The 16,599-nt window shown below is 32.8% G+C and overlaps 1 protein-coding gene across 4 annotated transcripts in view; it reads left to right on the top strand.

The window, feature by feature from the left end:
- LOC126748997 (solute carrier family 12 member 6) overlaps positions 1-16,599 on the top strand; it is a 272,321-nt gene that overhangs the window by 247,763 nt on the left and 7,959 nt on the right. For 3 of the 4 annotated variants that reach the window (XM_050458586.1, XM_050458588.1, XM_050458589.1), the window contains 11 exons: positions 1,753-1,985; positions 9,157-9,335; positions 9,393-9,711; positions 9,771-10,283; positions 10,346-10,708; positions 10,766-11,165; positions 13,985-14,092; positions 14,307-14,345; positions 15,467-15,613; positions 16,142-16,257; positions 16,318-16,457. In XM_050458586.1, the coding sequence (XP_050314543.1) occupies positions 1,753-1,985; positions 9,157-9,335; positions 9,393-9,711; positions 9,771-10,283; positions 10,346-10,708; positions 10,766-11,165; positions 13,985-14,092; positions 14,307-14,345; positions 15,467-15,613; positions 16,142-16,257; positions 16,318-16,457 (2,557 nt within the window). The remainder of the gene's footprint in view (positions 1-1,752; positions 1,986-9,156; positions 9,336-9,392; positions 9,712-9,770; positions 10,284-10,345; positions 10,709-10,765; positions 11,166-13,984; positions 14,093-14,306; positions 14,346-15,466; positions 15,614-16,141; positions 16,258-16,317; positions 16,458-16,599) is intronic. The other variant, XM_050458587.1, reaches the window with a different exon arrangement.

The raw sequence follows: 16,599 nt of genomic DNA, 5'->3' as shown, positions 1-16,599 counted from the left end.
CAGAGATTTTCCGTGTTCAGATCAAATAGTCCAAAACAATTTGGAGAATATTGAGGACCTTTATGCAAAAGATATGTTGCAGTTTATTATAAACTCAAACATATTATCAACATTTTGCAATATCGAGATTCTCCTTCAAATATATCTTTCAATCCCAATAAGCAACGCATCAGGTGAAAGATTATTTTCAACTCTAAAAACAGTAAAATCATACTTAAGGAACTCTCTAAATCAAGAAAATTTGTCATCATTGGCTATTCTGAATGTAGAAAGCGATATGTTCAGTACTGTAGATGTAGATAAAGTTATAGACGATTTTGCCGAACTAAAAATGCGAAAACGTAAAATGTAGATATTTTAATATGTTTATGGTTTTTTAATATATTTTTAGTGTAGTTTTTTTAAGTTTATTTTTTTGTTGTTGTTGTTTGTTTGGTGTACTTACGAGTATAGGTATATTAAGAATATTTGATTGTTTTTAATAGACAACGTTTTCATGGAATGCTCTTTTTCCTTAAGCTTTTTATAGAAATTTGTTAAAATAAAACTTCTTTTTTTAAATATGAAAATTATTGGTTTAATTAGTCACTTTATATAAAAAAAATGCAGTCCCTTTGCTGTATATTTTTGAAGTGAAAAAATGTTGAATTATTTACTATTTAAGTAATTATAACGTACATAATATATGCAACACATACTACATAGCTCAGTAATTTAATAAATTTGCACAGACCAAAGTTTGATTTGTGCAAATAAACGGTATAGTTATAAACTGTAGTTTTTTTTAATTAATTTACTAAAAATTAAAATAATATGACTATTGCTAATATCATGTTATCTAGAAAATTATGGTTATAATGTGTTTAAAAAGGTTGGAGGAAGGGGGGGCCCGATATGTTTTATGGCCTAGGGCCCACCTGCCTCAAAAATAGGCACTAGTGCCAAGGGGCTTTTTTAGCAGCCATAAGTCTTGCTTCAGTCTCTGAGTCCTTTTCGCATTCTAGGTGAAATACCTGCCCTTGTAGTCACCACCGATCAGCTTCGAGATTTCTTTACCACCGACTTCTTACAAACTTTACACTCCTTTGTCATTTTAATAGTCTCTAAAGGCACCCTGCATATTATACTGACACAATTTCAGCTGACCTTGGCAACATTGCTGAGTGGTTTGTGTGCGGTACGCACTAAGCACTGTTAGAAAAATGCCAAATTTGATATGAACAATAAATTCCATGAACCGTGCACTAAACACCAAATTTATTCGTTTCTTTTTTATTAATCTAATTTATTTCTTTCTAACCATAATAATGCAATTTTGATCACCATTGCTACTCATATCACGACTGAAAATATTATGAAGTGTTCAAAGTAATTTTAATTCACTTACACTTGCAAAATAAGACTATTTCCCGCGATTAAATAAAAATATAAATAGGCGTACGTTGTTGCCATCTGCGATAATTGCTTAAGATGCATTTGGTATAATTTCCTTAAATCCATAATCAATGTGAACACATTGAGTTAAACTTGATTAATGTTTTCTTGCAGTAATAAAATGGCCAATGTATTTTCTACTTCATATACTATTTTTTTATTTCGTTTTTGTTGAATATAACTTTTTAAACTTCCTACTCCGTTATCCCTCGGAATTATGTATTGTGTTGATGGATGAAACTTTATCAATTTATTTTCGTTTTTATAATTATATTACATAAAATAAAAAGTTATTAACATATTAAATTTATATTTTAGGTCTATATGGCACCAAGCGCAACCCTGTTGGGCAGTATATCGGATGACGAAGTCAAGTTTAATAATTTTAGAATTTATGGAACCTGTCTACTTCTCGTCATGGGCACAATTGTATTTGTGGGAGTAAAATTTGTCAACAAGTTTGCAGCCGTTGCTCTGGCTTGTGTACTACTCTCAATCGTGGCTGTTTACGTTGGTATTTTCATGAATTTCCACGGAAACGATAAATTACAGTTAGTATACACATACTTCAATAAATGCTTGCATTACATTTTAATTTGCTTAATGCTTTGAATTGCTTATAATATTAATTATACATATAGAGGCAACAATATTTTTTGTATCTACATATATAAAATATAGTTTTATCCCCTCACTAAAACACTTTATAAACTGCACGTACATATTTCATTAAAAATGTAGGGAAAATCGAACCTCTTTGTTAATAAAGTGATTTTGTTGTTTTTAAGTTCCAGGCTTATAGCATTATTCCAGTATAATCAAACAGGAAGAAAATTGTACGAGCTAAAAGAATTAATTTTCGCAGAGTGTTTTTATGCCTCCGGGGCAAAAAATAAGCACGTTTACGGCAACTTTAAAAATCCGGATTTATTACCCTCAAAACAACAAGATTGTCTAAAAGGCTGAAAATAACTGTTTACCTTTTGAACGGCATAACATTATCAAAAATTCAATAATACACTATATTATGATATACTATGTTGTGATATATTTGTCTGTGGCTTTTTTTCCTGTCTTTTATTTCATCGGTAGAGCAAATTATTTATATATTTTTGTTTTTCCTACTCATCTATGTTTGTATAGTTTACTTGTTTATGTTGGATATACACATATATTCAAAAGTTTTGCATCACCCGATTTCCAAAAATTTTTTTAATCGGAAAAAATAGATTAAAAACCTATTAGTTGATTAGTTTTAATTAAAAAAATAACTAAAATGCTTTAAAAAAACTTTATTACTTTTTTTTTTTTAAATATAGGTTATTTTTAAATACAAATTAAAACAAACGACTTGAGTTTTTCTTAGCAAAGGCACTGGAAAACTTTTTAATACCGTGTATTTCTACCTCTAGCGTTTATGAAAGCTTGGAAACGCCTGCCCATACTGTGTATGAGATTGGAAATATGCTGTTGAGGCAAATTGTGCCATTCTTCCGGAACAGCATCAACAAGCTCTTATATAGTCCTACGGGCCTTTCTGCGTGCTGTCACTGTCCTGGAAAACTTGTTCTATAAGATTCAGGTCTGGCGATAGTGCAGCCCAAACAATTGTTGCCTTCCAGATATAGATACACCTTTGATACGGTGAGGTCAGGCGTTATCGCTCAAAAGAATGAAAGCCTCAGCAACCGCTCCTCGCCATAGTTTGACATAAGGGTCTAGAATCTCGCTCAAGTATCGGTCACTAGCATTGAACCTTAAACTTAAATTAATTCTTTACCACCATTCGAAAATATAGTACTTCTACATAGGGTGGTGCGGGATGTGCATAAGCAAGCTGGGCGCTCATATTGGATCTCTCCATATCCTTATTCGAAGACCTGCACTAAATAAATTTTTCTATCGTCAGAAAATAAACACCTAGTTTCTCTTGTGCTCACTGAAGGCAACGAATTTTGTGCTCAGGTTGTAGTTAGGGTACTCTCAGAGTTGGTGACATCTCAAACCTGTTGCCAGTATTCGCCTCCGCAATGTAGAGACTGATACTTAAACTCCCAAAGCATCTCTTTGGAGTGCTGGTATTGCCATAGTTGTGTTTTTTCGGATGTTTATGTTGTAACGGTTATGTTGTTCATTAGTTACACGCCTTCTACCGCTTCTCGAATGAAAAAAATTATTCTGAAGATAACGATTCCAAGAGCGAAACACATTAAATTTTCAAACCCCAACTCAATTAGCTACGAACCTTTGAGAGGCCTTCTTCAAGTAAAGCCACTATTCTTGCATAGTCAATCTTAGTTATGACTATTCGAGGCATCTTTTCACGTGAACTCGTAAAATGCAACTGTGTTGACCTTAATAATCGGAACAATAATGGAACTTAACAAAAAAAAATTGTTATATAGCATATTTGTTGTCGGGCAACAACGTTTCTTTACAGAATATACTGGCACAAAAGAGCAAACGCGATGATACACGAGTATATTTTTCACCAGTATTACGAAGGTGCCTGTAGATATTTTTCTTGAAGTTCTGCAAGTTGTGATATTCGGGAAAGAGTACTTTGGGTTGAGTTGGGCATTCCACAGACTTGCACTTCTCCATAAAAATGAGCCTGAAGATGTACTCAATATTCATAAGTCGCATGTGCCTGTTGAGTAGATCTTTCATATATAGCTCTAGGTAGAATGATATGAGTCAGTTCATAAGGTCCGCGCCCTTCCTTTTATGCGCTAAACTGTCGAAGCTTACTTTGGATCTCTTATAAGGCAAATGGCCTCTTTTCTGGATGGAATCAAGCAGCTTTAAAGAGTGTTTGAGTGCAGAGCTGCATATGTGAGAGCAATACTCAAGAGATTGACGAATCTGGGCCTTGTAAAGTCTTAAATGCTGTTGCGGTGTATACAACCTTTTCATTTTAAAGAGAGCCCCAAGTTTTTAAGAAACTGATTTCACTATTCCGGCCACATAATCATCACCAGACTTATTGTTTTCAGCCTCTACACCTAACAAGCGAACTAATGAAGACAACGGCAAATTAAGCCCCGATATTGTAAGGCTTGAGGCATTAGAGGCAGCCTTCATCGTAAATACAGCAGCTGAGTATTTTTAAGCTACGTCCAACTCAATCAAATTGCACTCACTCTATTCCAGAATTATGTTAATGTCGGCTTAAGTTGTTTCCTGGCGACGCCTCCGACACTGGGTGTCGGTTAATGTAATCTGGTTGAGCGACTTGAAAGGAGACACTAATTTACTGTCATCAGTAAAGCTGTAAGATGGATGAGAATAGGAGAATTGGATTGTTTTAATCTTGTCGAGAAGGTCGTTGATATACAACATAAAGAGGGTAGAGGACAGGATACATCCCTGAGGGAAACCAGCGTTAATCCTCTGCGATCGGTGCTCGAGGAAACATCCAAGCCAAGAAATGAGAGTTGGTGGCACATCACAAGAATATAGTTTGTTTAAGAGGTTTACATGCCAGACCCGATCGAATGCCTTTGAAAGATTAGAGGTTAAAGTTAAAATTATTATAAAGATTAAATTTAGAGGTATTGCACGGGATTCCCAATATTTCTCGATAGTCTCCGTCCAAACATGCGTGACATAGACCAACTGATCAACAATAGACTTGTGTTTTTAAAATACTGACGGTCGCCAATGGTGTTTATGGACTACAGGTATTTCAAAGTTTGGTGGTTGAAAAGTTTCTCGATTACCGCTTGGCGATTACCGAAACTAAAGCAATTGATTGATGGGCACCGTCTTTTTCTCTTTTTTGGATATCTGTTGAATCCGCGCAAGTTTTCAGTCTTCAGGAAAGATATTCTTTTTGTTTAAAAGATAAAACAGTTTGCACTATAGTAGTGACAGTACGACCGTATAAATAAGCTCAAAAAAATTGTGGATGCTAAAGAATTTATTCGTATAAAAATGAGATGATGCAAAACGTTTGAATCTATCTATATGTTACAGTCGGGTTTAAACTACCTTGAAAGTAACAGTGCATTAGACTAGTAATTAAAAAATCTTGAACTTCACACATTTTAAAGGCAAAACTAAAAATAAAATACAACTAGCACAAATATAAAGCTCTTCTCGAGTGTTTCCAAAACAATGATCGTCAAAAGCATATTAAATGATAAGAAAAACAGATTAATGATAAAAGTAAGAACATATTAAACATTAAATAAAAAAACAAAAACGAACACAAAATTAAAAATAAACATTTGACAAAATCCAGATAACGGTTTTAATGAATTTGAATAATAAATTGTTTAAGAATTTGGTTGTAAAACATCTGCTGGTAATATGATTGCATCTTCTGGTTTGCTTTTTGTTTTCTCTATATAATGTTCATCACTTTCTGTACATCTCTGGCTGTGCAACAGCTTTGTGATTTTGTACCAGATTGAATATAACACAATTAACGATCTCATTTTCCATTGCCCAAGTAGATAGTTATTTGACACTGGGGAAAAAAAGAACAGAATAAGGCAGTTATAGAAAGACATCCAAAATCACAACTTAAAGCGAGAGTTACTTCCCTAGGTTTCTGTTGCATAAGGGTTGATCTAAATACTTTCTCAATTTAAAGGCCTTCTTCAAAATTAATCACCGGTGGTTCCTCCCTTCATCGTGAGCCTGACCCGACTCAAAGACTAACTATATTTGAAGAGTAATAAATAAAGTTATCCTTATCCGATCCAGTACATATGAGTCCGGGTCACACTCTGGCAAAAACCGGGAAAGGTCCAATTTCTTTTTCCCTGTTTTTGAAGCGTCTTTTTTCCTATTTTGCTAGCTTTTGGGTTAGTATCGATAAAACAATATGACAAACCACATAGTATTTATATATAGTTTTTTACCCAAATCAACCATTTTTGTAAAATTGATTTATTACTTTCTAAGAAATAAAAGTCTAGCCCACGCCAGTAAAGCGGCCATATTTACCTCCCACCTCACTTATACCTCGCTCTACGTATATCTTGCTCTATACTATTCTTATAAATAAGTAAGGATGAAGCCATTGAACATTTTTTAAATCCCAACCTACATTATTTATTAACAAAACATGCGCATATAATAATTGCCATTTTTCATAAAGGAAAAATTATATAGAATCACTACACAGTCAAAATTGATTTTTTTACGGAAAAATACAATAATTATTAATTTTTCTATAGGGAAACCTTTATCATTATATTTTATTAGCGTTTCTTGTAGAGGCAGACAATTTTAATAGACTTTATTTGAAATAAATTTTAATAATTTTTAATATAGCGTGGTTAAAAAAGAAGTACTTAAATTTAATTTAATAAACCGTCCAAAGATATTTTTTTCAAACGCAAAGCTCCTATTTTCACAATTAAATCGCTTTAAGCATTCAAAATAAGAGTAACTTTGTATAAAGATACCTATTCCGACAATTTATAGTTTTTGCAATATTTGCAATTCATATTTTTCTATCGTAAGAATACTATATAGTTTCTAAATTGAATCAGTTGGTCATGACGGCGCGACCTTAGAAATCGATAACCTTATAAAAATATTACTTTTTATGGTTTGTATTCCCTATTCCGTTTTCTCTTACCATGAGTTTCTTTTTACAACTTCTTGGTGTTTATAGGACTTTTGAACGAGCTGTAAGTGCTGTGAGCCGGTACCTAATACTACCTAGAATATTGTTATGAGTTAGTTATTACAGATAGAAAACAAAATCAGTTTATATTCCGTAAAATCATAAAGAAGTAAAACATTCGAAGTATAAAGAAGGATCTTAAAAAGAAAATATCCAAACTAATTTAGCGGTTAAGGTTAAATGTAGGGAACACATGTTAGACGTGCGTTCACGGTCTAGTTTGAGTATGTTTTTATTTGTCTCTACAAAAAGTCAAAGAAACGAACTCCCAGATTACGGAGGCAAGTTGATAAAACGGCTCCAGTTCACCCATTCGGAACTTCGGAACCAACGTTGCATTGTAGTTTCAAGAGGAAAAAAAAATTATATGTAAATCGATATCTTATTATGTCTATAAATTAACCTCCTAAACAGTCAGGGTTTAGAGCTCGCTACAGTTTGGATGACGTGGTGACGTGTCAAGATTCTGATGATGCCACAGTCTTGGTACTGTTCGATTATTCGAAGGCCTTTGACGTGATTAATGATTACACACACAAAATCATGGTCGCTATTTTGAAGTATATTGACTTTGGGGTGTCCGCATGATTATTAATATCATTTTTTTTGTCAGACATAAGGTAGTGTGTTTGTTTTGAGAGCAAGAAATCAAATGTTTTGGTTCTCTAATTTGGAGTTCCTCGAGGTAGCATACTTGGCCCACTTTTTTACAGTTTATATACAGTTAACACTGTAAAGGGACTAAAATATTGCTAAGTATTATCTTTATGCAGACGACACTCAAATCTATATATCCTTTAAACCGGGCTTGACAGCAACTATTATTGATCAAGTTAACAGCGATTTAAATATGCTTTTAAAAGCCTCAAATGATCATCTATTAAAAAAAAATCGTGATAGATCTACAGCTATTTTTTTTCGCAACGAAACTGTGAGGTATCAACCACAGTAAACTATATAAAAACCATATAACTTGGTATTAACTCAGATTTGACAAAGCCTTATAACAAATTGTTTGCTGGTGGCTGGTGTTTGGTTTTACCTGAACCGAAAATTTGGTAATTTTGCAATTACATTTAATTAAATAATTCAAGATTCGCTTATTAAAATTTTTTGAAACTTTGCACAAGGGTTTGCCAGATTGGTCTCTTCAAAGAGTTATCTTACATTTTTTCTATAAAATGTACAGGGAAGCCAATAATTGACCCCTTTAAAATTTACATGGGTTTTCCTATGTTCCGCTCGGCGACGCACCACCCGGTATATGGAATTTTTTTGAATAGCCTGGATAAAGGAAGAGTTCAAAAGGCGTAAAAGTCTTATATTCGACTGATCTTTGATATAAAGCGTAGAGAAAGAATATCGCATAAATTACCTCAGTTGGGGTAGTTTAATATGGCTAACCAACGTACCTTGGACTATCTTATCTTTTTTTTTATATAGTTATTAAATATAAATGCCCCCTATATCTTTAGCAAGAGATAACATATCGAGCAGATGTCCATAATTTTAATGTTATGTAGATTAAATCTCCTAACAATACCTGTTCATAGAACTGAGGCATTTAAAATCATTTGCCTATCAAATTGCCTTTTATATAAATAAGTGCAAAGTTTTGGATTTCTCCCTATTAGGTTCTAGTTTTAAAAAAGAATTGTAGATATGTTGCTTCTAAATGCCTGAAGTATATCCCGTTCCGTCCCAAAACATAAACGGAATTCAGCCGTTTATGTTTTTTTTTCTCTCTCACATTCGTGTTCTTCTGTCTCTTTCAAAAAAGACTATAAAGTTTAGACAGTTTCATGCAGCCTTTCTTTTTTTTTGTCGTTAGTGGTCTATGAGGAAAGCTTGCGTATTTGTACTATGAATGTGCTGGACTTTGGATTCTCACTAATGGTGTATATTAATAAGCCATAAGAAAGTTGAACTTTTTAATCACTATATAAAAAAATTCCTCAGGTTTACTACTTTTTTACCAGTTTTTTTTACTATATACCATATATATTAATTTTACTTTTCTTATTATTTCAGCTGTATTACTATATTAATTTTTATTAACCAAACTAATATGTTTTTAGGCTATGCGTATTGGGTAGAAGAGTTCTCAAGCTGGATTCAATAAGTGAATGCCATAAATTTCCCAACGGTACCTTATATAACGACTTTTGCCGTAATGGCACATGCGATAGTTATTGGAAAAATGAGAACCTTACTATTGAGAGAGGCATTAAAGGATTGGCTTCAGGTGTATTCTTTGGTAATAATAATAAAATATAATAATGAAAAATAAAAAATAAAATCTTTTAATTTCTAGAAAATATTCATCATAGTTTTCTGGAACAAGGACAATTTATTGCCAAAGGAAACAAGCCCGTGGATGTAGAAAATGTAGGAACAAATAATTATGCCCAAATAATAAATGATATCACGACAAGTTTTACGATTTTAATTGGAATATTCTTTCCATCGGTCACTGGAATTATGGCGGGGTCTAATCGTTCTGGAGACCTGAAAGATGCTCAAAAATCTATTCCTATTGGTACAATATGTGCTATTCTGACAACGTCAACAGTTTACCTTAGTTCAGTGTTGCTATTTGCTGGTACTGTTGATAACCTCCTTCTTAGGGACAAGTGAGTATAAGCTAATATTGAATTTTTATTTTAAAAATATTTTTCTTTCCCTTTTTAAGGTTTGGAAGTTCTATTGGAGGAAAATTGGTAGTAGCAAATATTGCATGGCCGAATCAGTGGGTTATATTAATTGGATCGTTTCTTTCTACCTTGGGTGCCGGTTTGCAATCACTTACAGGAGCTCCTAGATTACTTCAAGCTATTGCTAAAGATGAAATTATTCCTTTTCTTAGGCCCTTTGCAGTTTCCTCCTCTCGTGGTGAACCTACGAGAGCTTTAATTCTAACTTTGTTGATATGCGAATGCGGTATCTTATTAGGAAACGTTGACATCCTTGCGCCGTTACTCTCTATGTTCTTTCTTATGTGTTATGGCTTTGTTAATTTAGCTTGCGCCTTGCAAACATTACTTAGAACACCTAACTGGAGACCGAGATTCAAATACTACCACTGGGTATTATCATTTTTGGGACTCTCTCTCTGCATTGCAGTTATGTTTATGACTTCTTGGTATCTGGCCCTACTTGCTATGGGTATGGCTGGTATTATTTATAAATATATTGAATATCGAGGGTAAGAAAAGCCTAAATGCATACTTTTCTTTAAATATAAAACTATATTTTAACAAATTTTAGAGCTGAGAAAGAATGGGGTGATGGTATTAGAGGGCTAGCCTTATCAGCAGCCCGATATTCTTTACTTCGACTAGAGGAAGGACCCCCACATACCAAGAATTGGCGCCCACAAATTTTATTGCTGGTTAAATTAACCCCGGACCTTGAGCTCGAACATCGAAAATATATTTCTTTAATCTCACAGTTAAAGGCTGGTCGAGGTTTGACAATATGTGCCTCAGTTATCCGAGGCGAACTGCCAGACAAGGTTTCTGAAGCTCTAAAGGCTAAACAAACATTAAAGGGAGTGATGGATAAAGACCGAGTAAAAGGCTTTGCCGAAATTTTAGTTGCGAAGCATGTATCGGAAGGGCTTTGTAATTTGTAAGTTTACTATATTTTAGGTTATATTATAAATGGTTGTTTATTTTAATATTTTAGAGTTCAAACTGCGGGTCTAGGTGGCTTAAAGCCAAATACAGTCATCCTAAGTTGGCCTTATTTTTGGAGGGAGGACACCGAGGAAGAGCAAGCATTTGAAAATACTGTCCGTACTTTAACTGCGGCCAAAATGGCGTTACTGATACCAAGGGGTATAGATTTCTTTCCAGATAATACACAGAAGGTTAATGGAAATATTGATATTTGGTGGATAGTTCATGATGGAGGACTGTTAATGTTAATACCATTCTTACTAAAGCAACATCGTACTTGGAAAAATTGCAAATTGCGTATTTTTACTGTAGCTCAATTTAATGACAATAATATCCAGATGAAAAAAGATTTAAAGAAGTTTCTATATCAGCTAAGGATAGAAGCAGAAGTGGAGGTAGTAGAAATGGTAAATATATTTTGTTTTTTAGCAATTATATCTTGTAAATACCGTATTATACTTTGTGAAATATAAGGGTGGAAAATATCTGAGGACCACCACTTTCTAGTCTGTAATGGTTATCAGCTTTTAAATAATTTATAGTCTTAGAGGATAAAAAAGTTTCCTAAAAAAAAATTTCTACGGTACGTAAGCGGCTCTTGAACCTACACTTCTAATGTTATTGGATTAAGCATTGCATTTTGTACCTCTATATATTTATAAATTTTTGTGGCCTAATAAAACCCAAAATACAGTAAAAATACACAACTTCAACTATATCACTTTTTTTTATGAGTTTACATAAACACATTTTCGATACGCTTTTTATGAAATATAGTTATCGAGGGTCAACTCAAATTGAAAAAAAAAACGATAGTCACAAATCACGGCCTCACAGCACTTATTATGTAATATATATGTACTATTATTGCCGAAATAATAAATAATGTGGGTCAATATAAATAAATAAAATCATATATTCATTTAAGGTAAAATGAAAATCCTTCAGTCTCCCTCCACTTATTTATTAAACATTTAGTTAGCTTAAAATTCCCTACATATTTCGGACACAGTGGTGTCCATCATCAGGGGGTAAAAAGTTTAAAATTGGTAACAGGCACACGCCCCAGGGTTTGATTACATATCAAAAACCCTCTATTACTATTGTTTTCAATTTTTTGAAATTTTTTGTACGACTCCACTGCAAGTATGGACTATTTCTTCACTATATATTCATTTGATTATTCGCAGTTTATGACTTTAAAAGTAGTAGTTTACAATTCGTTATTGGTTGGTAGTGTATTTACTGGAAAATTTGTTACTTAAAATTACCAAAAGTCTTAAAAAATCTACTTTCTCTCCATTTCATAATTTTTTAACTAAGAATCGTATCAATATTGTAATGTAGTTTCTTAAATCTAATTTAATTATTCTGAATTTAAATCATAAAATCATACGCCCTTCTTAGTAACCCTTATGTTTACTTTTTTATTAAATTGTGTATGTATGTTATACAGATCGTCTTATCGTGAGCTACGTATTAGCCAAAATAATGGCAACACCGCTTGGTTGCGGCTTGCAGGCGGCGGAATTTTTCGTTTTTATTTTTTGAACCGGGAGTCAGCAGACCTTACTTTGCTGTGTTACTGCACGTTGCATTAATAATTTTTGAGCGTTATTTTCATGTTTTTTTCACTATGGCTGTTTATACCCCTTCCGAAAGAGTTCAACTAATTAAATGGTTTTATGGAGGCAATTCGGCAGTACAATGCAGAGATTTGTTTTCGGTGACATTTGAGAATAGACCGATTGCTTGTGCAAAAACGGTTTTAAATGTGGTCACAAATTTTGAGACATCTTTTTGTCTTCAAGATTGTAAAAAATGCCACACAAAACGTCAAGAACCACCTGTTGAAGTGGTCCAGGATATAGAACGGCGGGAAGAAATGGTTTGCAGTACCCTAGAACTTGATTCGACACGGTCCACTAGAAGTGTTGGAGAGGAACTGGGAATGAGCAATAAAACTGTTGCTCGTATCTGGAAAAAAATATGGGTACAAATGTTTCAAGTATTCAAAAACTCAGGAAATATTTCCTGAAGACCAGTGGCAAAGAATGGAATTTGGTGAAACCATGATGGAAAAGGCAAATGAAAACGAATATTTTTTGAAAAATATTTTGTTTTCTGATGAATCTTCTTTTCCATTACATGGCAAACACAATACTTCCATTGTTCGTGATTGGTCTCAGGAAAACGAGTACAGAAGTTTTCAGTTTCGTACCCAGTATCCTCAGAAATTGAATGTTTGGGTAGGTATTTTGAGCGACAATGTTATAGGGCCATTTTTTATTGATGGCACTTTAAACGTCCAAAAGTACCTTGAGTTTCTGCAAAACCAAGTTCTTCCTGCCATTCAAATCCTACCTGATGAAGACCTGGGATCGGTTTATTTTCAGCAAGATGGCTGTCCTGCTCATAACGCGGCTAGGGTAAAAGAATTTTTAACAAATACTTTTCCTAACCGCCTTATTAGTGGGACTGGCGATATTAAATGGCCTCCTAGATCTCCAGATTTGTCTCTAAATGACTTTTATCTGTGGGGTTACCTTAAGCAGACCATTTACAAGCTTGAATTTAGTAGGGCAACAAATTTAGAGGAGTTGCGAAATAAAATTGTTGAAGGTGCCAATTCCATTTTACCTGAAACTCTTTTGGAGGTGCGAAATAGCTTTTACGATAGGTTAAGTTTTTGTTTAGCGAAAGAAGGCGGTTTATTTGAGCCTTTTATTCAAAAAAATGATATGTTGTTAAGTTTGTTTATTAGAGTTTTATTTCTGATTTTTTATTATATTTTTATCAGAGTTGATATTTTATTTTTTATTAGAATAACGCTTTAATTTTCATTATGCAAAACACAGCATATTAAACATTTTAAGATTACAATTCTATGCGGGTTTTACACATTGCCATGTCTGTAAAACCCGCATTAGAATAAATATTTTAAAAATGCCTGGATTTTTGCGTAATATTTTGGGACATTTTGTCCCCAAACGACGCTGCTCCCACGAAAGTCAGATGTTTACTAATCCCGTCCTCGGGCCGGCCGGGGCGGTGCTCTGTCTCAGGCACTCGTACACGCGCGACGTTGCAAAATTTCGCCTCTATGCGGTTTCCTATAAGTAACGAACGAAAACACGATCTGTATATATATGTATATGTATCCTAATTACATTATTAACATGTTGTATTATCGTTTTAATTTTAATCAAAATTTAATGCTTAATAGTCCGACAAGGATATCTCTGCCTATGCAAATGAGAGAACTCTACTAATGGAACAGCGTACTCAAATGTTGCGAGAATTACATCTTAATAAAAAGGAATCAATGGGAATGGTAAGTTTCTTAAACTACAATAGAATACAATAATTTATTTTAATAATAAACATGAGGCTTTTAATGCAAAACTTCTACACTTTAACATTGTTTTTGCTTTCTCTCTATATTTATACATAAATTATCCTCTTTATTTATTCTTCTAATTTGCCCTGATTCTCTTGTTTGCTATATCTGAGTTTACTTACTTTCCTCTTTATGATTTTTTATTTAGACGCTTACGAATGGAGGAGTACAAGAAAATATATCTCTGGTAAAAAATGATTCGTAATCCACCTTATTTAAGAGGAAATGAGCTGGCAGAATAAAATTTAATTTTTACCACTGTGAACTTTCTTGAACTATGTATTAATCTTGTTGCTTTTTTTTATATATTTGTAGCTAAATTAAAAAATATAAAATTCCTTTCCAATGTTACAAATATATAGCATCAGCGCTTATTACATTCTGTTACTTTCAATAAGGGTGTTGTTATTTAGTTCGAAAATTGGATTTGTTTTGCCTGCACATTCCCACTAAAATAGTATGTTGCTTGATTGTCTATGCATAATTTTATGAAATGTACACAAAATACACCTACATTTTTTGCACATCAACATTTGTTGTTTAATATTAATACGTGTTTTACCTGACTTTTTCTCATTCTTAAAACCCATTTATAATTTTTTAACTAATTGAAAAAGTTTATTACTTGTTAACGGGCTGCTAATATAAATGGTATTTGGCAGTTTATGAGTCAAACTTTAAGGACGGATAGATGAGACTTCTAGTAATACATGGTCATTTAAATTTTGCCAGCCTTTTAGTTTTTAGTAATTTTTTTTTTAATAATTGGAATAACCATTGAACAGAGTACAAATTAGAGAAGTTTTAATGCACTACTTTTTTAATTAATATTTTTCTTATTTCTTCTAGTAAAATATCTTATTTATAGCTTTATTAATGCAACCTTTTATAACAAACCCGTTTATTATAACAAAAGTTATGTCAATAAAAACCAACTTTTTTCAGTGTAAAAAAATCTTCAATGAACTAAGAACTTACAGAATTTTATTTATTAGAGGTACCATCATCCACCCTTAAAAATTGACACACTTTCTGCAAAACATCTGTAATCTTGAGCCATTACAGTTAAACCAAATTCAGAAAGTAACACAAAGTTGCTTGCGGTTTACAAAACTTATAAATTAAATTAATGACATAGCTAAATTAAATAAGAAATAAATGAGCTTAGTTCAAGGCTATTCTCTGTATGACTATATTCATTTCGAGGACTGCCATGATTCCTGTAAAATAACCTTTTAGTTAAGAAAGTCATGTGCTAGGTTTTTAAATTGTGGTCTCAGTAAATTTACAAAACGTTTATTATTTTAGGTACAATCCGTAGTAGATCAGCATCATTCAATTGAAAAAACTCCATCAAAAGTCAGGTTTGAAGAGGCGCCCAAATCCGTTAGCAATAATACAGACAACAAGAAAGATAATGATTTGGAAGAAAATCGCAGAGAGCCTTCAAATGAGGTAAATTACATAAATAAGGGCACACAAATTGAAAAACATTTTTTACTTTTGACCCAAAAACTATTTCAAAAACAAACCTAAAAGAGTTCCCAATTGTTCAACCCCCATAAGCAGTATCATTGCCTTTAGAAAAAAAGGGGAGATATAGTGATATCGGAATGAAGACATTCCCCAAATGTTTTATAGTTTACTTGTGAAATTCGCTGCTGTATGGGAAAAAAAAAATTCGAAACTGATTGGCTTTATGAAAATGATATTTCTTATGGGCACTTGAGGAATTGTCATGACTTTTAATTTGTACTTGTAATGTTGTATTTCTTTCATAAATCATGTATACCAATAATATATTTAATAAACACCCAATTTTGCAACTTGGATTTCATTGGGAAGGTTTATGAAAACGTTGTGCTTTTAATAAAAATAGAGCCCTGACAGATGCAATCGCATGTGCTTTCTTATATTGGCAATTTAAATAAAAAATATGCATTATACTATATATGCTATATTTAATTTTTTTTTCTGAAATAGCCAAACGCTAATGAAGATTGTGAGAACAATATTAATGAAAAAGAGGATGGAGCCTCAGAGAAAGAGAGCCTCAAGGAACATGGCGATGAATTTTCAAAGGATCTTAGCTTTTCTTTGTACGTTAATTGATATTTTCTATTATTTTGAGCTTACTCACATTATTTTTTAAATTACAGAGAGGCTGACACACTTCGCCGTTTACATACAGCTATGAGGCTAAATGAAACAATTCGATCTATGTCGAAGGATTCACAGCTTGTGATTTTGAATTTGCCCTCCCCTCCAAAAAATCCTATACCAGGAAGACAAACTTACTGTAAGTAACTTTGAGTTTAAAAATCCATAAATAATGAATAAGTTTTATGATTTGACTATAAAAAAATTGAAAAACAAAAAGCATCTTAATTTTTTCCCATTTTTTCAAAACCTGAATAATGGAAATTGTATATTTTTATAAA

The sequence above is a fragment of the Anthonomus grandis genome, chromosome 22 (genome assembly GCF_022605725.1).
Source record: "Anthonomus grandis grandis chromosome 22, icAntGran1.3, whole genome shotgun sequence".
Lineage (NCBI taxonomy): Eukaryota > Metazoa > Arthropoda > Insecta > Coleoptera > Curculionidae > Anthonomus > Anthonomus grandis.
The sequence above is the reverse complement of the archived record's forward strand: the minus strand, read 5'-3'. Positions and strand labels throughout refer to the sequence as shown.